Source organism: Phyllobates terribilis, unplaced genomic scaffold (assembly GCF_046119375.1).
Source record: "Phyllobates terribilis strain yellow unplaced genomic scaffold, ASM4611937v1 Scaffold_5__5_contigs__length_657084704, whole genome shotgun sequence".
Lineage (NCBI taxonomy): Eukaryota > Metazoa > Chordata > Amphibia > Anura > Dendrobatidae > Phyllobates > Phyllobates terribilis.
The window spans coordinates 499,568,349-499,594,525 of record NW_027362765.1 but is presented as its reverse complement, the minus strand read 5'-3'; the positions used below and the strand labels follow the sequence as shown (position 1 = coordinate 499,594,525).

General features: G+C 44.0%; 1 protein-coding gene across 7 annotated transcripts in view; it reads left to right on the top strand.

Annotated features, from left to right (window-relative positions):
* The window catches only part of PLCE1 (phospholipase C epsilon 1), a 366,977-nt gene that overhangs the window by 308,554 nt on the left and 32,246 nt on the right, over positions 1-26,177 (top strand). For 5 of the 7 annotated variants that reach the window (XM_073685569.1, XM_073685570.1, XM_073685567.1 and 2 more), the window contains 9 exons: positions 1,128-1,244; positions 1,332-1,490; positions 2,727-2,853; positions 4,885-4,926; positions 6,622-6,746; positions 6,955-7,072; positions 8,140-8,271; positions 8,440-8,730; positions 23,381-23,544. In XM_073685569.1, coding sequence (XP_073541670.1) covers positions 1,128-1,244; positions 1,332-1,490; positions 2,727-2,853; positions 4,885-4,926; positions 6,622-6,746; positions 6,955-7,072; positions 8,140-8,271; positions 8,440-8,730; positions 23,381-23,544 — 1,275 coding nt within the window. The remainder of the gene's footprint in view (positions 1-1,127; positions 1,245-1,331; positions 1,491-2,726; positions 2,854-4,884; positions 4,927-6,621; positions 6,747-6,954; positions 7,073-8,139; positions 8,272-8,439; positions 8,731-23,380; positions 23,545-26,177) is intronic. The other 2 variants (XM_073685572.1, XM_073685571.1) reach the window with 1 other exon arrangement.

The window sequence follows — 26,177 nt, the reverse complement described above, 5'->3', positions numbered from 1 at the left end:
TCCTGGTAAAACAAAAGGATCTGATGTTGAAATTTAACATGCCAGATCCTTCTCTCCCATGACATGATCAGTCAGGATAGAGTTAATAGGGGAGGCCCCCCATAAACATTAGATGTTTGGTCATCTTCCCCAAATTCGACAAGTTTGACCAACTTTTATTCAATGTGTATGGAGGCCTTAAGACTCTGTTCTCATCGGGGCCATGATTACAGGTTATTCGGAAACCGTGGCCATAATAAAACCAATACTGTTGTTTTGGCTCCATTTTGGAGTGGATATGGACAAATTCTTTTAGATCCCACTAACCCACAATGGAAATTATCAGGTTTCCATTGGGATTCCAATATCTTTGATTGCGAAAATAGCTGTGCAAACTATACTATTCTACTAGTTAAAGATACCGAAAACTCAGATTGACTGGTAATATCACAAGTATGAACAGAGTCGAAGGCAGGAATAATGATAATTTTTATTTATATAGTGCCAACATATTCCGCAGCACTTTACAATTAAGCGGTATTAAGTAATCACGGTGTATGAAGACATTCTGATACTCCAGCATGTTCAAAGTCTTGGTTTTGTGCCAAATTATTAAAGGAAATCTGTCACTAGGTTTTCCTATGCAATCTGAGAGCAGCATCATATAGGGGCTGAGATCCTGATTCCAGCGATGTATCACTTACTGGACTGCTTGCTGTCGTTTTAATACAATCCCTGTTTTCTCGGCTGCAGACGTAGCAGGGCTCTGAATGCTGAGCCCTGTAGAACCCCGCACACACCACTGATTGTCTGCTTCCTGTACACACTGTACGATATCAGCAAGCTGCTAATCAGTGGTGGAGGAACGTGACACTTAGTTCTGTAGTGATAATCTCCTGCTGATGAAACACAGATTTTATTGGAAAAAGCAACACACAGCCAAGTAAGTGACACTTCGCTGGAATCAGGCTCTCAGCCCCTACATCGTGCTGTTATCGGATTACATAGCGACAACCTTGCTGACGGATTCCCTTTAGGTACTTGAATCAACTTTTTTCCTTACATAAATCCAAAGATTTTTGTGATCTACAACTCCTGTGGACAAACCTTCACTTCCACATTTATGTTCTTGTACTTCTCTTTACCAGGATGTCATAGAGGCTATTGATCGCAATGCCTTCATCAACTCTGAAATGCCAATCGTGCTGTCCATAGAGAATCATTGTTCTTTACCGCAGCAACGCAAGATGGCTGACATATTCAAGGTGATCATACATTCAATCAGTGCATTTACTTTTGTTCATGTTCTCTATGGGGCCTGATTGTCACTAAGTACAAATCATCTATTTTAGACTGTGTTTGGAGAAAAGCTGGTGACAAAGTTTCTGTTTGAGAGTGACTTTTCGGATGATCCAATGCTCCCCTCTCCATGGCAATTAAGGAATAAAGTGCTATTGAAAAACAAGAAACTTAAAGCACATCAAACACCGGTGGATATTTTAAAACAGAAGGTAAATATCTGCTTTGTGGCAAGCTGCAAAACAGGGACTTGGGCTACTACTGGAAATTTTAACTTTTTTTTTTCACCCTGGTTTAGGTTAACTATAAATAAAGTAAAAAAAAATAGAGTTGCCAATAACTTTAAGAATATGTATATTTTGAAAAAAGAGGAGCGTATAGACATGATTGTGGTGGTCATTGTCAACATTTTATAGACCAACATATAGAGCATGTAGAGGGTTGTCTAGAAGGGATACAACCTTTTTTTAAAAAAAAGTTGGAAAATGTGGGAGCCAGAAAATAAGGAGTGGGATGGGCTGGAAGGTTATGAAGGGAAAAGTTTTGGAGAAACTTTTTGTTTTGTTGAAAGTTTCTCCAATCTGTTTTATTTTTTATCTGTCTCACATTAACACTCCTATATTAATTTATTATCTATTTTATTTTTATTTTTTGGGTATTTTTTTACAGTTGAAACATTGCTCCAAATCTCTACTATTAATTAAGTTTCCCTAATGAATATTCTTTTTTTTTTATCTAGACTGTGTTCTAAGCAGTAGCCTTTGATTAATTCACACAATATGGATACCAATGCCAGATTTCCATTCACTTGCGAAGATCCAGCCTTACTTAGAAGAAGGGGATGATATTCACAAATTAATATTTGTTTTAACTCTTAACCCTTTACTGCACACATTCACACATACCCTATTGCAAGTATCGTTTTTTTTAAATCGTTTGACTCTATAGTCAGTAAGAAGGTCGATTTAGTTATATATTTGTTGCTCTGCATTTACACTTTTCATGTATTTTCCCCAGATGTCGGCATATAAAAATTAGTGTTACTTACAGTTTACACTGTGCATTAACTATAAAGCTGGTTTGTTGCCAGGAGTGTGCAATAAAGGGTAAAATACAATATCTCACTTTGCCAGATATTAAAAAATGCTAAGGTACACTGTGCATTAAATGAAGCCACATATACAGTCTATCTATATGGCATATTTAAATTATAATGCCAGATATTCTAAATATTTCCAGCACTATTTACATAGCTTACAGTACGAGGACAGCATTATAGATGCCATTTACATTTATGAACAGTCTGATATATAAATATTTAGAGGACGTGTATTATTTTTTTTCCGACGCCTGAGACACATCCTGGAGGCTAAGAGATTAGTAATTTACAGACAGGTGTAAAAATGTTATTAGGTTTGGCATATTTTCACCGCAGACTCTTCTTTCAGGCACATCAGCTTGCCAACATGCAGGCACAAGCCAGCAATGGTAACCAAATGAATACCAGTGCCAACAACGAAGAGGAAGACGATGACGAAGATGATTACGATTATGACTATGAATCACTTTCGGATGGTAGGCGTGCATATTTACCATAAGCTTTACTGTACTTCTAGGTATTTAGATTCCTAATTTTTAAGGACACCATTGCCATATTCTCATTTCATTCATTTTCTGCCCTGATCTGGTAAAATATTTCGAATCACATGCCATCATCAATGGATTTATGTCCTTACCAAGCTAAATGTCACGAATGTAGACATATTGGCCCCAATTCATCCAGACTGCCGTTTTGTACACTGGTCTTGATGAGGGGGTGTTTTGGAGTCAGATGCCCCTAATTCATTAAAACGCCCTCTTAATGAATCAAGAGCATCTGACTAGTGGCGTGCACCTCCACCTGGGCCTCGCCACAAATCCTCTTCCCGTCACTAATTTGTGGAGTAAGGCACGCCGCCACTCATTATGAATTTGATGAGTGTGGATTACTGCGCACCCATCCCGCCCCAGCTTTGCCCACTTTGTCAGAGCTGGGTGAAAATAGTGTGAGAAGGCCTAAAGTCGCAAAATTTGAATGCAGCCTTGTGTTGTGCCAAGTTTTGCAACTTTTCAAAGATTTTTACACCAGAATTCTAGCTTAAAAGCTTTGATGAATGGGTCCCATAGTGCATGTGTTACATGTAAGCTATATGTTCAGCCTGGTAACTTATAGGCTGCTGCTAACATAATGGCACATGCAATTATTCTAAGGATTCTATAAAAATGATTCTAAATCATACGTATCAAACTCTGGCCCGGGGGCCAAATCTGGCCCTCAGGGTGAAATTTGGCCCGCGACGCCATATGGAAGACTCTATGGGGCCATTATTCTGAATAAAGCACTATATGGGGCCCACTATACTGTGTGGAGGGCTTTGTGGGGATCACAGTTTGGGCATCATACTGTGTTGGGGTCACTATACTTTGCCAGGGAAGTTGAGGGGAAGTATAGTAGGGTCATCATGCCGTGCGTGTGGCATGTACTGTGTAGGAATTCACTCTGGGGGTATCATATTGTGTTTGGGGGGCACTTTTGTTGGCATCATACTTTATTGGGGTAATTAAAGGGAATTCTAGGGGCTTCAATAGGAGGAAAATTACTCTATAAGGGCTGTAAAGTTATGGGATATGCTCTTCTGTGCCCCACCGAATATTAAGTTTGTTTTTTTTGGAGGTGAGCGAGGCCCAATTAGAACTTCTGCTATGGGACGCTATGATTCCTATGTACGCCCCTGCCCGCGAGGAAATAACCAGTGCAGTCATGTAGTCTGTCTCTTAAGATTTATTAATTAAAATATACTTTGTTTGTGAGTCAACCCCTTTAAGTTTGTTTCCATATTAGATGATAAGGAAAAACTTCCTCAATTGTACACATTTTTTTTAGTAAATATCAAAGTTTGGCCCACAATTTTGACCCTGTGTGTATTTGAGTTTAACATCCCTGTTCTAAATTCACGGGGCTTTGAATAGTAAGTCATATTAATGCTGCTTATATCAAAGCTGTTTTACCAGAAGTTTATTTCTGTACTAGGCTGTCTAATGCTTAACTTTAGAAGAAATCACTTTCTTTATTATGAACCCTGAAGTGGTAGTCCTTTATGTCCGCAATCCTGTTGTAGAAATGTTCTCACCATGTTACATAGAAGTAAAGAGGAAAAGTTACACAACTCGAATCATATTAAAAACACATCACACAGTTTGAGTTATGCAATGGTCCTTGCACTGGAGAGCACACAGCCAAAGCGGGCGTCTAGTACTGGCCTCATACCTGACAAGCAATATAAATCTTGAATATACATTTGTGTGTGTGCTACTGAATATTAAACGTCATTCTTGAGTCTTAGATGATTTTTCAAGTGCACTGAACGATCCTTTTCATTACTAATACACTACTGGGCCTGCATGGATCACCTCCTCTTCTAGCGTTTACTTCCATTTTTCATATTTAGCCGGTAACCTCTTTTTGTCTCATGTTTTTTTCTGTAAATTGTTGAATGTTAATGACTGGTATTGCCTGATAATTCATCATTTCCTTTTCTGATTGCCTGTTTGACTCTCTTCCTGTAGCTGATGGCCTTAATGCTTCCCCTGCGCCTAACAGCCAGGAAGGTAAAAGCCATGTGAATGGACGTTCTAACTGCATGGATTTATACAACTCCTCTCGTGTTAATTAACCAAGTGCTCGGTTACAGAAGGCTTTTTACATGTGTGTTCAGTGTTGGTGATCGGCATTCGTTTTATACATATTGCATTTTGTGGTGTATGATTTGCACGGTTTGGCTACTATATCTACTGGATGTGGTTCACTGTTTGGGTTGCCTACTGCATGCTATACCTAGGTATAATCTATAATAAAATGTATACTATGTACCCTTGTGCAATGGATGTATTATATTCTATATATTCTATTTTTGTTATTTTTTTTTTATTTCTTTTTTTCTGTTATGCATGTATCTTCATTATGTCATTCAAACTTATTGCACCTAATTTGTGGACAATTTCACAGAGATTTTGCTCAGATTGTGTCCATGTTTCCATGTAAGCTTTATAAAATCATTGAACTGCAGTTTTTTTTTAAATGAACAACAATCAGAATTGTTAGTTTACTTTCAGCAAAAAATAAAAGCATTATATTATTTTGTATCAAATAGTCCATCCTGATGATGGATACTAGTTTAACAAGCCTGTTTGGTCACATTACACTTACTATTGCTTCCCTGCCTGTTAGTACACTCATACACCCTGCCTGAATCAGTGTAGAGGCTGCTGTAATCACATGACTACAGTATATTAACTAGCAATCTTGATCTACAAACACAATAACAGCTTCTAATTCTATGTCTTCAAGTTGTTTGATTTCTCCCTGTCACCATCTACTACAACATATCTATTTGCTTCTGCAGCTGATATCAGCAGGGAGGAAGTAAAATCCTGCAGTGGTTAAAAGCGCCTGCTCATTCAGTAGAGTAGTTTGCAGCCTGGAAAAGAGGGCTCGCTCACACTGGCGTATATTCTCTCATGTGAAAGAATCAGGCTGATTATGCTAATGACACTCTGCTCAAACTCTGTCAGAGTTTGATCTGAGTGTCATCTTAGTGTGATGCGATTCTGTCGCCTGAGAGAATCGGAGCACAGGTATGGAGAAGATGGAGAACTTAATTTTTCCATCTTCTCCATTGTCATCGGATAGCACTCGGCCGTGTTATACGGTGGTGTGAGCGAGCCCTAAATGAAACGAATAAACTATGCATATTATTTCTAATTCTAGGTTATAAACTTGAATTCAACAATGAGATACATGTTCTGAATCTTTTGAAGAACTATTTACTATAAGTATAAGAATATAATCTAAGAACTATTTATATAGTTGGTCTTTTATTACTTAGTAAGCTTAAGAAATAGTAATTGCTAATCTAACCAGTTCAACACTCTTGGGGATAAGTTGGCGTGCCCACTCTGTTTGCACAGAGGAGCTGCTAATATACTTTGCATTAAAATGGCCGTACTCCGCAAATATTGCAAGGCTCACTGCATTAATAGTGTACTGCGCCAGCGTTTTGCTTGTTGATTGCTCTATCTCTACTGCTTGCTTTGTGAAAACATCAAACGTCTTTTTTTTTGTAATAAAGTAATATAAGGGAGGTCTTAAACATTTTTGGTAATGCTTGATTCTTATGCATGCTCATTGGTATAAATCCTGTATAGCTGAGCACACAAGCCAGGCAGCTTGTAATAACAGCAGTGTACTCATGGCTAGATAACATTGGTGTTACCCTTCTCAATGACATATTGATTACTTTGCAGATAATATACTCGATGATCGTCCTGAGACAAAGGCTTGCAGGGATAACATGCAGTTTGAATACATTGAGGAAGCTCCTAAGAGAATCAAGAAGACGGATGGCAGCATTGTTGGCAACAAAGGAAAGGTAGATGTTTCTTCCTAAATACGTAATGGTAAAATGGGTCCAAGGGGTAAATCGCAAACATTACAGCTCGGTTTATTTTATCAGTATATTCTCATATCTGTATAGTCTATGTGTAGCTATGGTTAAGCTCTAGTGGACTCCTCTGGTGGAAGCCAATAATCATTTTCATCTTGACATGAAGCTTAGGTGTATTTATTGTTTTGTAAAGGTCTATGACATGGAACTGGATGAAGAATTTTATCTCCCTCAAAACAAGAAAGAAAGTAGACAAATCGCCCCAGAACTATCAGACCTTATCATCTATTGCCAAGCTGTGAAATTTCCTGGTACGTTTAATAATCCGTCTTGTCAATCCTTGGCAGTATTGTCAATGCTGAATGCAGAGTGTAGTTTGCCTAGCTTTAGGCCAATTTAATAAATACCTGTTCGGAACATCTTCTTTTTGAAGTGTTTTTAAGCCTGGACAATTAGTTTAGATTAGATTCACGTTTTGGTATGAGAATGCTTTATTGCCACTTTTAGGTAAATAAACTTAATAAAATATCCTAGCAAAGAAGAATAAGGTTAATATCCATGCAATCTGACACTGTCAATCAGCATGACGACAGCAGTCACACCCTGTCAACAGAGCAGCCTGGCAGATGAGCTGCTCTGTTAATCTGAAGCAGCTGAATCCCCAGCAGGAGCATCCAGTGACCGATCTGAGTTGGCACCTGGTAGACCAGACCGGTAGTTGCCTCTGTCCGTAATTACTTCATTACCTACCGGTTCGTTTTTAAGACCCATAGTAAAAAAAAAAAGTTCTGGACAGCCCCTTAAAATAAATAGCTTTATATTGAGATGTGGACATGAATCTTTTCTTTTGGTTTTTGATTAGAGTATAACATTGTGTTCAATATTTCTAACTAAACGATTATATGAGGAATGATGAAAAATGTAAAATCTGTAGTATAATTTAATAAAAGAGGATAATAAAAACTAAAATTATAAATCAAATCAAAGTTCTTTTTTATCTATACATATTGTATATAATGTTTCAGTGTGATGTATACACATTTCACCATTTTGAGACAATTCTCTTTGTTTTACTATGATTCATAGTGATTATTTTTTACACATACCCATATGTGTTTATTAATCTGGACTTCCATGTTTGAAAGTCATCTTGACATGACCCTTCTACTCACAGTAGTCTGATGAAAAGTATCTATTTGTCTTGGACTGCTGAAGATGTAAACTGCACTTAGAAGATATGGATGGGAGATTAGTGATGTAGTGTAGAGCAGGACAAGCTGGTTCAGTTCCATAAAACGTACTCTACAAAGGCCACGGAAAATGTCGTGCCCTCTTGGTCTGCTTGTTTGGTTCATTAGTATTCATTTTATGGGAACAGGCCTTTCAACATTAAACCCATGTGGATCTGGCAGAGGAAAGGACAGAAGAGGCAGGAAGTCAATTTTTGGCAACAATCCTGGTAGAACAAGCCCCGGGGAACCAACGACACAGGCCAAAACATCTGGAAAAGGTAATGTATTTATTCTGGCTTATTAATTGGACTTTTGCAGTATCCTATGATTTTAAATATGGACTTTGACCATCTTGCTCAATGATATACGTTTTTGCCGACATGTTATTGTATTGTATTTGTATGGATAAGATGAGTATATGATTTAACCACAGCTATTATCTGCAGGCACCACTGAGACGCGGCAGAGCTGGGAGGAACCATGTTCGCCTCCTTTCAACCCAACCACTTCGTTGAGTGCCATAATTCGAACCCCCAGGTGCTATCACATCTCGTCACTGAATGAAAATGCTGCCAAGCGTCTGTGCAGACGGTATTCCCAGAAGCTGATCCAGCACACGACCTACCAGTTACTGAGAACGTATCCAGCTGCTACACGCATCGACTCCTCCAACCCTCATCCACTCATTTTCTGGCTTCATGGAATACAATTGGTTGCCCTTAACTATCAAACTGATGGTAAGTAAGCTGTCACTTTATGCATACAAGTATATGTACCAAGTACATGTACATTATTGCTGGGGATGCAGCTATATAGGTAGTCGTAGGTGGTAGTACATGGGTGCTCCTTTTTTGGGGGGGGGCAGGTAAGTAGAGTTGACTTTAATATTAACTTTAGTTATATGATATCATACAGTGCATATACAATTGTCCATGTGGACAGAAAAATGTTACCTTTCTTCCACAATATCCATTGGCATTATTAAAGCATCACTTTTACTAGGTATTATGCAAAATTAATGATGTGATCTACCCAACACTAACTTATTAAAATAAAACTGGTGAACGGAGTCCTTCATTTGTGAAATTTCCAATATTGCTGTCTAATTGGGAGCACTATTCCCAAACTCTCTTATTGCTGCAATAGTTGCATTGATGATGTGTCTGCAGTACACTTCACTTTTCTTGTGCCATATTCAGCCACCTATCACATAACTCCACAATGGCAATATGTTTCCCCTTTAATCTGGCTTCATCAGGGGCACAGGGTCTTATAGTGTGGGTACCATCTCAGTGGACATGGCCAAAATAATGACCTGAAGACCAAATACTCAATAGTTATATCCCTCTTTTGTCACAGTGAAATGCATAAAGAAGAAACTGTGTATACTGACTGTGTGCACGTATTAGCATTTCTGTACTCTACTTCATTACTCTCCTGTATTTTATGCTTTTTGCTTTACTAGTATATAACACTGGCTGCTCTATATAAGAGCCTTGCTAGTAGATCTGCACACTGCTCAGTATTAGATCATCTTTACCTTCGTCTAGAGATATTGGCTCGCTTTTTGGCATTAGATATAAGAATTTAGCTGGGAAACATCCAGGAATTACAGATCTTTTCGAACGTCGTCAAACATTGTTCTCACCATTCTCTATTTCTACAAATGACTTCCAGTAAAATGCTGCATTGTTATATCCATCTACAGCTCTCATACGTTATGTGATATACTATGTACATAGCAGTTTCTGTAACCTACCAGACTTTTCACTTTTAATCTCTTTTATAGGAATTTTAGTGACTAATTGTGATGTGACATTAGGTAAGGTGTACTTTACAAGGTGCATTTATATTAAATAGCCCCGTTAAACCTTATAAATGAGAAGTTCTCATGTTTGTTTTTTGTGGCAGGCTTCCAAGTGGCTTAGTGATGTCAGATTCTCAATCTGAGGTAGAATTACTCTTTTTCCCATGCTTTTTTTTTTCACATTATTTATGCATTCATGGCGCGTGATCTGTGCCTCTAGTATAGGGCTAACCTCTGTACATGTTCACATCTGGACCGTCATCTGTGTGAATAGTGCAGTTGAGCTTTGATCCTCATTCTTGGAATTCTCTGTGAACGAGAACTGTTCTCACTGCTTGTTTTAATAGTCAGATATGGTTTCACAGCGCTTTTCTTTCTAACGTAAATTTTGCTCTTCTTGAACCCAACAAGTGTCTGTCTCATTGTCCTTGTTATTATAATCCTAATGCCTGATCTATACACATTCATTTAAATTAACTTCTGATATTTTTCAGGAAATTAAATGTATGTCACATTTGGAAGGTGTGTGGTTGTATTATTTATAGAGAACAATGCATATTGCCAGCGAAGTATGCTTAAAGGGATTGTCCAGGACTTTTACATTGATGGCCTATCTTTAAGATAGGTCATCAATATCTGATTGGTGGGGATACAACACCTGGACACACCCGCTGATCAGCTGTGGTGGTGGCGGGGTCATTGTGTGTTGTATCCACATAATATGACATATAGTGGTGGTGGGGTCTCTGTATGATGTATCCATGTACATAGGGCATGTAGTGATGGTGGGGTTATAGTATGATATATACATGTACATAAGGCATGTAGTGGCGACGGGGTCTCTGTATGATATATACATGTACATAGGGCATGTAGTGGTGGTGAGGTCTCTGTATGATGTACAGGTGCATCTCACTAAATTAGAATATCATGAAAAAGTTAATTTATTTCCGTTCTTCAATACAAAAAGTGAAACTCTTGTATTATATAGAGTGATCTATTTCAAGTGTTTATTTCTGATTCTCTATTGATGAATATGGCTTACAGCCAATGAAAACACAAAAGTCATTATCTCAGTAAATTAGAATACTTTATAACAACAGCTTGAAAAATGTTTTTAAAATCCGAAATGTTGTCCTAGTGAAATGTATGTTCAGCAAATGCACTCAATACTTGGTCGGGGCACCTTTTGCATCAATTACTGCATCAATGCGGCGTGGCATGGAGGCGATCAGCCTGTGGCACTGCTGAGGTGTTATGGAAGCCCAGGTTGCTTTGATAGCAGCCTTCAGCACGTCTGCATTGTTGGGTCTGGTGTCTCTCATCTTCCTCTTGACAATACCCCATAGATTCTCTATGGGGTTAAGGTCAGGCGAGTTTGCTGGCCAATCAAGCACAGTGATACTGTTGTTTGTAAACCAGGTATTGGTACTTTTGGCAGTGTGGACAGGTGCCAAGTCCTGCTGGAGAATGAAATTTCCATCTCCAAAAAGCTTCTCGGCAGGGGGAAGCATGAAGTGCTCTAAAATTTCCTGGTAGACGGCTGCGCTGACATTGGTCTTGATAAAACACAGTGGACCTACACCAGCAGATGACATGGCTCCCCAAACCATCACTGATTGTGGAAACTTCACACTGGACCTCCAGCAGATTGGATTGTGGCCTCTCCACTCTTCCTCCAGACTCTGGGACTTTGATTTCCAAACGAAATGCAAAATTTACTTTAATCTGAAAACAACACCTTGGACCACTGAGCATCAATCCAGGTCTTTTTCTCCTTGGCCCAGGTAAGAGGCTTCTGGCGTTGTCTATTGGTCATGAATGGCTTGACACAAGGAATGCAACACTTGTAGCCCATGTCCTGGATACGTTTGTGTGGTGGCTCTTGAAGCAATGACTCCAGGAGCAGTCCACTCCTTGTGAATCTCCCCCAAATTTTTGAATGGGTTTTTCTTAAGAATACATTCAAGGCTGCGGGTATCCCGGTTGCTTGTGCACCTTTTTCTACCACACTTTTCCTCCACTCAACTTTCTATTAATATGCTTGTATACAGCACTCTGTGAACAGCCTGCTTCTTTAGCAATGACTAGTGATGGGCGAGCACTAAAATGCTCGGGTGCTTGTTGCTCGGGTTGAGCACATTGGAATACTCTGGTTCTCAACCCAAGCAACAAGCCCAATGTAAGTCTATGGGAAACTCAAGCATTTTTCAGGCGGCTCCCCACGGCGGTCTGCAGAGGGCCTAAAAATTGCCCAAGTCGATGCGAACAGTGCTCAAATGGCATGGGAACAGCATGGGTAAGACCCCTGGAAGCATTTCTGACTCCCAGGTCACTGCTGTCAACAATGTTGTCAGTGGTATTACGCCACTTTTACGGACTCACAATAAAACATACAAAAACGAAACCAAAATGGATTTTCCTGGGAAATATGTTAAGGAACATCCTTTCCAGGGTAATGACTTGTATATAAGGCAAAATAACCAAAAACAAAAATACTCCTCCATACCATAGGCTATGTTCACATGTAGCATTTTTGATGCGTTTTTGCACTTTTGTATTGCTTTCAACGGTGACAAATGCATTCCCCGGGAAATGTCATTTTAACATTTTACAACCTTATCTGGCCATGTGGTGTGTGAGACATGATCAGACACATCCTGTTTCATTTATGAAGGAGAGACTCTGAAAGTCACAAAGCCTATTTTTATAGGGCCATCAGACGGCCTTTACTATTCTTAAAGGGCCAACAGTTGGCCCTCACTATTCTTAGAGAGCCATCAGCCGCCTATGCTTTGTTGTTCCCATTACTAAAGAGTGGGTCTCCTATACTGTTATTGCGTAGGCAGTGAGTAGCAGAGCTGCCCAAAATTTGGACACACCCCAATACCCCTTTGAAAATTTGGACGCACCCCAATACACCTTTGAAGAGACTTAGAGGAGGGCCTCCTGAAAACAATGTTCCCATTATTAGGAAGTGGGTCTCCCATTGTGTTTGCCTATGCAGTGAATGCAAGGGTTGCCAAAAATTTGGAGGCACTCCAATGCCCCTTGGAAGAGACGTAGAGGAGGGCCTTCTGAAAGCAATGTTCCCATTATTAGGAAGTGGGTCTCCCATAGTGTTGGCCTATGCAGTGAATGCAAGGTCTGCCAAAAATTGGGAGGCACTCCAATGCCCCTTGGAAGAGACGTGGAGGAGGGCCTCATAAAAAAATGTTCCCATTAGAAAAGAGCGGGTCTCCTATACTTGTAATGCCCATGCACTAAGTGTATGAGCTGACAAACATTTACCCCTCGGGGGTATACATGAACATACTGTATAAAAAATTTTATTTTACGGGCATCATAAACGCCCTTGAAAAATATTATGTGGGTGTTGCATCACGGACCACGGCACCCTGGTGATATGGTGGTGGAGGATGAGGATAAGGAGGAGGACAAGAGCAAATAGCCAAAATCAGGAAGCGCATACCCATGTAGGTGTGAAAAGGTGCATGGGAATACACCTCCCAAAAAAAGACACTGGATTTGAGTTTGTTGTGCTGCTATCGCTAGCGGCAGGGCAGGCCAGGATCTCCAAGGCGTAGAGAGCCAGTTCATTCCACATATCCAGCTTGGATACCCAATAATTATAAGGCACAGAGGAATCACGGAGGACATTGGTACGGTCAGCAATGTACTCCCTCAGCATCTTCCCAAACTTTGCACTCCTTGTGAGAGTACCCTGTACCTCAGGGCCTGTGCGATGGGAGGGGTTGAGAAAATTCTCCCAGAAATTTGACAGCGTTCCCCTGCCTCTGCTGGATTGGAGTTGTCTCTTTCCTGTAGTCCTTGGTTGTCCAACGAAGTGTGCCCTTTGCCGCCAGCTTTTTCAGATGGGAATTTTTTTAATCGTTCCGCAACTAGGGCCTTCTGGTACTGCCCCATTTTTGTAGACCTGTCCGCCACAGGAATAAGAGATATAAAGTTCTCCTTGTAGAGTGGGTCTAGAAGTGTTACCAACCAATAATGACTGTCACCCAAAATTTTGAGAACACGAGGGTCATGGGAAAGGCAGCGTAACATAAACTCAGCCATGCGTGCCAGACTGCTAACAGGCAAGACTTCCGTGTCCTCACCAAGAGGACGACTGACCATGCTCTCCTCCTCCTCCTCCTCTCTGTCCTCAGGCCATCCACGCTGAACAGACGGTATGACAGTTCTGCAGATAGTACTGTCTATAGCGCATGAAACTAGCTCCTGTTCTTCCTCCTCCTCTTCCTCATTGTCACCCAATCCACATTGGGATGAGATGAGGCTGTAATCACCCTGTATGGTTCCTTGCTCCATCTCATCGTGCTCCGCCTTCAATGCATCCTCTTTGATTGTGAGCTGAGAGCATTTTGTGGCGCCCCTGAGGGTTCGGTCGCCACAGGGGTACTGCATCTCTTTAATGAGGTGTGGTATCTCTCCTTCGAGGTAAAGATGGTGCAGCTGTCAGGACCTCACCTCTGCATTCAACACTACATCTCTCCCACCTTAGAGGGGCTATTATGCACCAGGGTGCTGCCCCAGCCGGGATAAGAGGAGATGGGGGAACCAAAGATAGGGGGAACCTAGTAGTGGGTGAGGGTGGCGGACGTGACGCGCCCCCTGGGCCTGTGCTGTGCAGGGGATACCTGGAGCCGGATCGCTGGGGGTTGTAGTCCTCCGTGGCGCGGACCCGGTCAATGCCCAGGGTGGTCAATTCAGTGGCAGTCTGAGTGTGATAACAAATGTCCGACTACGCCACTCGTGGATTGCGGTTAGTGGGGACCGCCGCTGCGCTGCAGACCGCTGAGGCTGATGTTGTTTGAACAGCCGAGTATGGCCTCAGGGCAGCTTAGTGTGGATGATGGGAGTGATGGTGTGAGCGTCCCAGTACTGATGGTGCTGGTGCGGCGATGAAACACAGAGACGTGTGGTTGCAGTTTCCAATGCTTTACTCACAGTTGTTATTCGTTTCAATCCTGCAGGCGATGACTGCCCAAGCCGTGCTGCGTCCACCAGGCAAGGGGCTCGACCAACTCCCAGGCAATTCCAGAGCGTGGCACAGGGCTCCCTTCTCTTCCCTTCTCTGGCCGTCCTCACCAGTGACCCACCTTTGTCCAGCTCCCTCGGGCCTTCTCTTGGCGAAACCTATCTCCGGTTTCCCTGACCCTATGTGGTATGCTTTCCTGGTGGATGTAGTGAGGGGTCGCACCAAGATGTGGTCACAACCTCCGGTCTTTGGCTGAGGAATCTGTTCCCTCCACCAATTTGGGTTCCGGTACCCTGCTCTGCCAACCCTTCACCCGCAATCTCCTGGGCCTATGGGGTTCCTCCTTCTCTCGTGTCTCTGGGCCTTTCTTAATGTTCTGTTCCTTGTTTCCTTTCTCTTCTGTTCCTGTTCTCTCTGCTGCTTCTTGCCTCTACTCCAGGCTCGCCTCATGGAGCTGGGCCCAGACTGAGCCACAGCTCCCTGTCAGCCCTCTCTGGCTGAACTCCTCTCTGAACTGAACTAACTGACTCTAAGATGGTGCCCACCTTATATACCTCCTTCTAACACCCGAGCCCAGGTGACTAGCAACCAATGGGCTCCTACCTATGCCCAGAGACCCACCCCTATCTGCTCCTACACCACTGGGTTTTCCTCCCCCTCCCCACTCCAGCCAGGGACAGAAGCTGTCGTGCCTGCACTTCTGTGGGAGCACCGTTGAGCTGTCCCTCGGAAATGGGGTGTGTGTGGTGCATGCAGCTAAACGAGTCCTGGTCCACACTCCATCCTTACCCGGGAGTGGAATATCACACCTCTGGTTTGAGGTGCAATACCCCTGTAGCAGCCGAGCCCTCGGGGTGCTACAGACGCACATTTAGGTTACACTTAAGAATTCATATTTAATAAACAGCCATTTTGGGCTTATGGTCTTTTGATTGTGATCTTCATCACTGAACGTGGCTTTCTGTGTGAACCTGCAGTTGATGGGGACACGGTCCTCGTGCTCTGGCCTTGAGGCGAGGAGCAGGCTAGAGTTAACGGCTGTCTCTACCCGGTCAAGGTCCCTACCTAAGAAGGCCTGGAGGGGAGCACAGGAGACAAGCTCCACAGGCAAAAGGATCCCAGGGGGATGCAGACGGAGCAGTATACGCCACCTGTCCTCACTATTCTGGCCTAGTCAGAGGGATTCCTGCTGCAAAAGGGGTACCGGCCCCCGATATCTGGCTCTGTCACTTTAAGTCTTAGTCGGCGAAGCCCGGAGGCTCAGTGGATCCCATCGGGTAACGGACTGAACGAAGACGCCACCCCTACCCTTGTTCTGTGCATAGTCCAGAGGGAGACCCGGCCTTAGTACACGCATCACATATGGACAGGAGAGGACCTAGTGGGAAAGTCTAGGAACACTCTGGTGCGGGGTCCTGACCAAAGCACCTGAACTACTCGGAGGTAGTCAGACCCCCGGTTCTGGTGGCCGCGGCGCGCCGTGAGGAGCAGGGAGAAGCCTTGCAGCTGTGCATTCTACTGTGAGTAAAGCTTGGAAGACTACCCCTATGGCCTCCGGTTTCTTATTGCAACGTGGCACCGCACCACACTGCACCACATCTCCCACTACAGCTCCCATCCTCCTGCTTCCTCTGCCCTGAGGCCCTGCTCCGCCTGTGGGGAGTAGTATCATCTCCGGCTGCCACTACATCCCGCCTCAAAGGACTGAACGCAGCGCTGGTGGGGAATCACCAGAAACCACAGGTGGCGTAGTCATTGAATCCACTTGATTACCACCGTCCCTCCTAGCCCTTAGTTTTTAATGTGACGACCCTGGGCACGGAACGGGTCCAGGCCACGACTGCAACCCCCAACATCTGACCCGGCTCCGAGTACCCTCATCTCTCAGGGTAGGGCTAGCGAGCGGGAGAGCGAGGCGTCACAATTTCAGAAGCCAGAGAAGAGGGATGGTTACTTTAATTATGGCGTCATCGCCACTCACCATCTTGGTGGAGTCCTGAAAGTTTTGGAGGATGGTACATATGTCTGACATCCATGTCCACTCCTGAGGTCTTATGTGTGGAGTCTGAACTGAATATCGACGGCCTTGTTGATGCTGGTACTCAACAACTGCCCTCTTCTGCTCACAAATCCTTCCCAACATCTGCAGTGTAGAGTTCCAATGCGTGGGGACATCACACACCAGTCTGTGAGCCAGAAGCTGCAAACGCTGCTGAAGCACAGCCAGGGAGGCGGAAGCTGTAGGTGACTTTCTAACATGGGCACACAGGCGGTGTACTTTAACAAGCAGATCCGGCAGCTCCGGGTAGGATTTGATAAACCGCTGAACCACAAGGTTAAGTACATGGGCCAGGCATGGTACATTTGTGAGCTCGCCTCGCTTCAGAGCCGCCACCAGGTTCCGGCCATTGTCACACATGACCATGCTTGCCTGTAGGTTCAGCGGTGTGAGCCAGAGATCTGCCTGCTCTTTCAGAGCTGTCCACAACTCTTCAGCAGTGTGCAGTTTGTCACCTAAGCATATTAGCTTCAGCACAGCCTGTTAGCGCTTGGCCAAGGCAGTGCTGCAGTGCTTTCAGCTTGTGATTGATGTGGTCATTTCGGAGATGGAGCCTGAAGAGGAGGAGGAGGCTGAAGAGGATGAGGTGCAGGAGCTGTAGACTGTGTGGGCAACCCTGATTGACCTAGGGCCCACAATCCTTGGCGTCAGGAGGACGTGTTCCATCCGAAGGTCCGACTGGGTCCCGGTTTCCACTATGTTAACCCAATGTGCCGTCAGCGAGATGTACCATCCTTGCTCACAAGCACTTGTCCATGTGTCCGTGGTTAAGTGGACTTTCTTGGTAACTGCGTTGTTGAGGACACGGCTAATGTTTTGGGACACGTGCTTGTGTAATGCGGGGACGGCACTGGGAGAAATAGTGGCGGCTGGTGACCGAGTACCGAGGGACGGCCGCCGCCATCAGGTTGCGGAATGCTTCCGTCTCCACGAGCCTAAAAGGCAACATTTCGAGCACAAGCAGTCGCGAAATGTGGGAATTTAGTAGTGTGGCCTGTGGGGCGTTGGCTGTGTAATTGCGCTTGCGTTCCAAGGACTGGGGTATGGACAACTGAACGCTGCGCTGGTACAAGGACGTGGACGTGCTTCCTGATGCTGCTACTTGAGTGTGCAACGACAGGTGCAGGGCAGGAGGCATCTTCGCATGCACCATGGACAGGGGATTGGCTTTCATGCACAACAGCGGAAGAAGCAGTGGTGCCACCCGCAGACACTGTTCCTGGACCCTGGGGTTCGGCCCACAAAATCGGGTATTTTGCTGCCATGTGCCTCATCATGCTGGTGGTGGTCAGGCTGGTAGTTTTGCCACCCCTGCTGATGCTGGCCTGGCAGGTGGTGCAAATGGCCTTTTTGGAGTTATAGGCAGAGTCTTTAAAAAACAATCAGACTCGGAAAGAACTAACAGTTGTACTGGCAACTTTCTTCATGTTGGTGTTACGGGTTTACGGGTGCCTGCCTTCTATCTGTGGACACCATACTGCTGCTTCCTGCCTGTTGGGGTGCTCTGCCTCCTTCCCCCTGTGTGCTGCTGTCCTTGCTCTGCATGTCCTCCTGCCAGGTTGGGTCAGTTACTATATCATCCACCACCTCGTCTTCCACTTCCGCACCCTGGTCCTCCTCCTGACTTTCTGGCAATTGTGTCTCCTCATCGTCCACCTCTTGTGACACTTTCCCACCGTCGCCTTCATGTGACTGTGGCTGCTCAAATATTTGGGCATCGCTAAATACGATCTCCTCTTGCCCCGCTTCAAGTGGACCAGGCGAGAGGCCCGAATCTATAAATGGAAAAGTGAACAGCTCTTCAGAGTGTCCAAGTGTGGGATCAGTTGTCTCCGGGCACTCGGCATGGTGGGAGGAAGGAGGATCAGGGTAAGGAATATGCAGTCCAGACTCACGGCTACTGAGACTTGACCGTGTGGAAGACAAGGGTGGTGATGGTGGTGGCAAAGTGACTGGAAGCATTATCCGCTATCCAACCAACAACCTTTTGACACTGCTTTGGGTTCAATAGTGGTGTGCTGCGGTCCCTAGGAATTGGGACAGGAAGGTCGGGCGAGAAGATGTGGGTATTTGTTGTGGCCCAATTTCAGCTTGCCCACGGCCTCGGCCTCTGCATGCACCATCACCATCACGTCCAGTTCCCCGTCCCTTGCCACGCGCCTTGCCCATTTTAAATGGCAGACAATATCTTCGAAGCTTACTACAAATGGCTGAATTTGGAGCGAACTTATATGTGATCTGTGTGACGGAGAAACCACAGTTTTAAATACCTGGCCTGTAGATAACTATTTTGAACAGCAAACCGGTGTCAAAAACTTCGCTGACACACTGAAACAAATTTTTAATGAAGGCCAGAAATGGCAGTATTTTCTGAAAACATATATGTGATCCGTGTGGCGGACAAACCACAGTTTTAAATAGCTGGATTTTTAGTGCTGTAATATGGAAAGGACCTGGCTGTATTCTGCACTGCCAACAAGCAAATGGCGCAGAAAAACGCTGTTCTCTGGATTGCTTCTTAAGCAAATAATGAGGATTAAGATCCAAAAAAAAAATATTCCTGGTCCCTGAGACCTGGGCCTATGTCTAGAAATGTCGAACAGCAGCAGCAGACAGAACTGGAATGGAGCCTCTTGTGCTATGTGCACTGCAGTCTGCTATATACACTGCCTGCCTGCCTATATACACTGCCTGCCTGATATCTCTGCAGATGGATTAGTCCTCAAAATGACTGTTTGTTGAGATGGATATGTGTAATATGCTTTTGTACTACCTACACTACCTAATAAACAAGTGAATCTCCCCCTAGCTCAGCAGCACCTCTCCCTACACTGTCTGATTGGAGAGTAGACTGACGAGCACAGCAGCGCCAGGTCTGATATAGACCTGATGTCGCTGTGCGGCCAGCCAATCACTGAAATGCCACAACCCACATGGCTGCGGCATTACAGTGAGTGGCAGGCAATCCCTGCATGTTCATTGGCTCTGTGGCTCTGTAAAGAGCGCCAAACATGTAGGGAGGGGACCCGAGCATCCCCCGAGCATCTCTCAAGTACTCGGCAAGCTCCAAGCATCTCGAGTACTGAAATGCTTGGGCGAGTACCGAGTACATGCAAGTATGCTCGCTCATCACTAGCAATGACCTTTTGTGGCTTACCCACCTTGTGGAGTGTGTCAATGACTGCCTTCTGGACATCTGTCAAGTCAGGAGTCTTCCCTATGATTGTGGAGCCTACTAAAACAGACTAAGGGACCTTTTTAAACGCTTAGGAAGCCTTTGCAGGTTTTTTTTGTTAATTAATCTAATTTACTGAGATAATGGCTTTTGTGTTTCATTGGCTGTAAGCCATAATCATCAACATTAACAGAAATAAACACTTGAAATAGATCACTCTGTTTGTAATGACTCTTTATAATATATGAGTTTCACTTTTTGTATAAATTAACTTTTTGATGATATTCTAATTTAGTGAGATGCACCTGTATACATGTACATAGGGCATGGAACAATGCTGAACAAAAAGGAGTAGTGACCCAAAAAGCAGTCAAAGCAACAATAATGTATATAAAACGTAATAGCATTTATTAAATCCATTAAAAAACAGAGTTAGTTATACACTTAATAGTGAAAGGTGAAAGATAAAAAGACAAACGTGTGACGGATTTGGCAATACTATATCATGTAATATTGTACATGGGGTATCTGTACATCTGGAAAGGCTAATAGGCAAAGGGAACAAATTCCATATAAGGAAAGTATCTATGGTCAATTATGAAGTCCCTATACGACAATTTAGTACAAATGTAATTCCATTGTTGGCCAGAAAGGCCTCCTGTCCAGAAGGACAAAATAAAGTGTGCAACAAGTGAACTCACCCATAAAGTGCTGCAGTGCCAAAATAAGTCAAGCAAACAGGAGCCCCTACGCGCGTTTCGCGTGGGCCTCGTCAGGGGGCGAAGCCCACGCGAAACACGCGTAGGGGCTCCTGTTTGCTTGACTTATTTTGGCACTGCAGCACTTTATGGGTGAGTTCACTTGTTGCACACTTTATTTTGTCCTTCTGGACAGGAGGCCTTTCTGGCCAACAATGGAATTACATTTGTACTAAATTGTCGTATAGGGACTTCATAATTGACCATAGATACTTTCCTTATATGGAATTTGTTCCCTTTGCCTATTAGCCTTTCCAGATGTCCAGATACCCCATGTGCAATATTACATGATATAGTATTGCCAAATCCGTCACACGTTTGTCTTTTTATCTTTCACCTTTCACTATTAAGTGTATAACTAACTCTGTTTTTTAATGGATTTAATAAATGCTATTACGTTTTATATACATTATTGTTGCTTTGACTGCATTTTGGGTCACTACTCCTTTTTGTTCAGCATTGTTCCATACATTTAGTCTGGGAGGACCCTCTTTGTGATACTATGGTCCTTACCTATTTCAATGGTTCCATCTCATCTTGTATGTAGATAGGGCATGTAGTGGTGAGGTGTCTGTAGGATGTATCCATGTACATAGGGCATGTAGTGGTGGTGAGGTCTTTGTATGATGATACATGTACACTTGGCTATACCATGTTTTGGTGCAGATATTTGCTGGTAGATGGGCCTGTGTCCGTCCTGAACTGCAGTTTTATATAAATGATCAGCATAATCTTGTGAGATCCTATTTTAGAGATTGATTTTGAATCGCCCAGAGGTCTTTTAACACAAGAAAAGGTGTTAATTGATTGAAAAAAGCCGTTACATAACCGTACAATTGTTAACAAAACATAAGCGCTGGATATCTGCAATATGACACCTTCATCCAAGAGCTTTGCAAACTGGGCATGACCTACATTTGGCCTCATCTCGTACAACTAAACTAGACAGATCCCGCACTGAGATTATAAAACTTGTTCTTATAGGAACTAAATATTATGGTTATCCTGTGACTACATACACTTGGCAGATTGCAGTCATTATTGAATTGTTCAGTCATGCTTATACCAGCGGTAGTAAATGGCATACGTGCAGAAAATGGCCCAATTTAGCTTTAAACCAGCAGATATTAGAATAGGTCTGTGCGCTGCGGAGCCGTTTAACTCTTCAGTAGTCGCGATTTGTGTGTCTGATTTTGACTTTTGAGTGGATAGTTCCCTACTTGTAGCTATAAATGAAATAACCTGCTTGTTTTAGAAATAATTATATTTGGCATGAAATAACAATTCTGTGCTGCTCTGTTCTGTTACTCCTCATGGGAATTGATAAAGAAAATGGTAACACCCAGTTGTTTGTTTGTCACAGGGGTGTGTCCTACACAGTCTGATTAGACGGTGTCTGAGTATGTAGGGACACCTCCATATGGTAGCATCCAATTTACACATTTCTAGTAGGAATAACAGAGAACCAAGAAGAGAAGCTCCAGAATTGTGATATCATAGGAAATAGATTTACTGCAATAGACATGTCTAGCAATAGAAGACCAGCGACAAGTTGACAGGTCCTCTTTGTGTCTTCCACACATATTTTTCTATGTATAAAATTGAGCCGATGTTCATATGAGACCATTCACATGGATGTATAAAATATGCATGCGTTTTACAATATGTAGCATGCGCCACTTGAAGTTTTGCAGCTGAAAAATGCACAATTAAGTCTATGAAGAATGTTAAAAATATAAAGAGCCGCCGTATGTTACCAATATGTCATCCAAATTTCCAGAGGGCTGCATTTATTTATTTCAATTTATCCATAGCAGATAGTTCATCAGTTTTACCAATCTGTAATAATTTGGACTAATTTTGGGTCTATATTGCACTTGTTTACAAAAACGATAGTAAAACGCTGTTCTAACAGTAAATGGAAGACAGTGGGGTATGGGATCAGATCATGCAGCTTCCAAAACCCTTGAGGATGTGGAGACTGATCCTGCACTATCTTCAGGCTTCTACAGAGACAAAGGCCCCGATTCATCAAGATCGGCAGTTTTCACGGCGGTCTTGATGAAGGGGACGTGCAGGCGTCAGATGCTCCTGATTCAGAGGCACACATCTCTGAATGAATCTGGCATGTCTGAAAAGTGATGTGCGCCTCCGTGGACTCAGGGACTGAAGTAAGTTTTGTGGTGTAGCACAGTGGTGCCGCTCATCATGAATTTTGACAAGCGGGAGTTGCCACGCTTGTCACGTTGGACCAAAATTTTGCTTTTCTGCAAAGATTTTTACGCCAGAATTTTGTCGTAAAAACTTTGATGAATTGGGCCCAAAATTTAGGCATGATGGGGATAAGAACATTCAAGAGGATTACTCAAAGAAGTGGAAATGGAAAAGTGAGCAAACGCATGATAATCCTCCTCTATGTAACATCTCCAGCACATTCACATTTGGGAAGTCATACTGTTATATGAAGAGTAAGAAACAAGATGGCTATAACTGCAGGGTCAGTTGAGTTTCATTACCAGGCATGGGAATAATTGTTATAATTGATGCTTTCATGAAAACCCATGGTTTGGACACTATTTTCTCTTTCAGATCTCCCTTTACAATTAAATGCTGCCATGTTTGAAGCCAATGGTGGATGTGGTTATGTTTTGAAGCCACCAGTATTATGGGATAAGAGCTGCCCGATGTACCAGTCTTTCTCGCCACTTGATCGTGAGTTAGAGAGCATGGAGCCAGCAATATACTCCTTATCCGTAAGAACTTTCCTCCTCATTATCGATTTGGATGTGTGTTGTATATAGATGTTATTTCGGACGTGCTCTATATATTGTTGCTTTTTTAAAGCCGTTTTCATAAACTGTCACATACGAAACTCGCCGACACGATCCTGTAACAAAACACATCTGTGACTCAACTATCTCTGCTCTAAACACTTCACACACAGCTTAGTCTACCTAAATAGCTGCCATAAATTTATAGATTTTAATCTATACATTGTGCTCGGAGGAAATGATGTTTTTAATACAATAGTTTCTCTGTAATTATTTTGCTCGCTTAAGTATTTTCTTCTAGTAACTTTCACTGACTGTTGATATTAGTGTCAAGGAGAGATTTAGCACACACCCCAAGCCCCTGTACTGACAGCAATGTGCGAAATACCTAACACAAACAAGAAATGCACATTTACTTCATTAATAAAACCAAGGCAAATATTCACTTGTGTAACACATTTGTAAAATATATATATATATATATATATATATATATATACTAGCTATTGAGCCTGTTCTACGCCCAAGTGGCGAGCATTTTTATTGGTATATTGTCTCCCATGCTGGTATGTGCTGCCCCCATCCTGGTATTTGTGCTTCCCCCATCATGTTATGTGCTGCCCTCATCCCTATCCTGGTATGCATGGCACCCCTCACCCTCAATCCTGGTACGCATGGCACCCCTCACCCCCAATCCTGGTACGCACAGCACCCCTCATCCCTATCCTGGTATACATTGTACCCCTCATCCCTATCCTGGTATGCATGGCCCCTCATCCGAATCCTGGTATGCATGGCACCCCTCATCCCAAATTTGATATACATGGCATCACTCATCCCAATTCTGGTATGTATGACACCCCTCATCCCCCAATCCTGGTATGCATGGCTTTCTCATCCCCAATCCTGGTATGTATGGCCCCCTCATCCCTATCCTGGTATGCATGGCACTCCTTATCCCCCAATCCTGGTATGCATGGTACCCCTCATCCCCCAATCCTGGTATGCGTGGTAGCCCTCATCCCCCAATCCTGGTATGCGTGGTACCCCTCATCCCCCAATCTTGGTATGCGTGGTACCCCTCATCCCCCAATCCTGGTATGCGTGGTCCCCTCACCCCGAATCCTGGTATGCATGGTTCCCTCATTCCCAATCCTGGTATGCATGGCACCCATCATCCCCCAATCCTGGTATGTATGGTATCCCTCATCCCCCAATCCTGGTATGTATGGTACCCCTCATCCCCCAATCTTGGTATGTATGGTACCCCTCATCCCCCAATCCTGGTATGTATGGTATCCCTCATCCCCCAATCTTGGTATGTATGGTACCCCTCATCCCCCAATCCTGGTATGTATGGTATCCCTCATCCCCCAATCCTGGTATGTATGGTACCCCTCATCCCCCAATCTTGGTATGTATGGTACCTCATCCCCCAATCCTGGTATGCATGGTCCCCTCACCCCCAATCCAGGTAGGCATGGTCCTCTCACCCCCCAATCCAGGTAGGCATGGTCCTCTCACCCCCCAATCCTGGTAGGCATGGTCCTCTCACCCCCCAATCCTGGTACGTATGGTACCCCTCATCCCCCAATCCTGGTACGCATGGCACCCCTCACCCCCAATCCTAGTACGCATGGCACTCCTCACCCCCAATCCTGGTACGCATGGCTCTCCTCACCCTCAATCCTGGTATGCATGGTACCCCTCATCCCTATCCTGGTATACATTGTACCCTGCATCCCTATCCTGGTATGCATGGCCCGTCATCCGAATCCTGATATGCATGGCCCTCCCTAGATCCCTATCCTGATATGCATGGTACCCCTCATCCCCCAATCCTGGTATGCATGGTACACCTCATCCTCCAATCCTGGTATGCATGGTACCCCTCATCCCCCAATCCTGGTATGCATGGTACCCCTCATCCCCCAATCCTGGTATGCATGGTCCCCTCACCCTCAATCCTGGTATGCATGGTCCCCTCATCCCCCCAATCCTGGTATGGGTGGTCCCCTCATCCCCCCAATCCTGGTATGCGTGGCCCCCTCATCCCCCCAATCCTGGTATGTGTGGCCCCCTCATCCCCCCAATCCTGGTATGTGTGGCCCCCTCATCCTTCATTCCTGGTATGTATGGTACCCCTCATCCCCCAATCATGGTATGTGTGGCCCCTCTCATCCCCAAATCCTGGTATGTATGGCACCCCTCTTCCCTTTCACGCTGCACATACAAAAAAAATAAACACTTATACTCACCTTTCTTCCCTGTGCTCCAGCGCTGCGGTGTCCTGTTCTGCCGGAGGCCGGGGGAGGAGTGCGGCGCCAGAGCACCGCGCTGTCCGGCGCCATTTTGCTGAGGACACACTGCAAATGTGTCTTCAGTAAAATGGCGCTGGATAGCGCTATGCGCATGCGCCGATTCCGACGCCTTCACTCCGCCCCCGGTCTCTGGCCAGAAGAGAGGCGCCGCGGCAACACTCCTCCTGGTCAAGTAAGTATGTAAGTATGGCACCGGAGATCGTGGTATGCGTTCAGTGTCTACGAATACCGCGATCTCCGGCGCCATACACTCCTCTTACCTGTAACGGCGTCCATGCGCAGTCTATAGAGGCT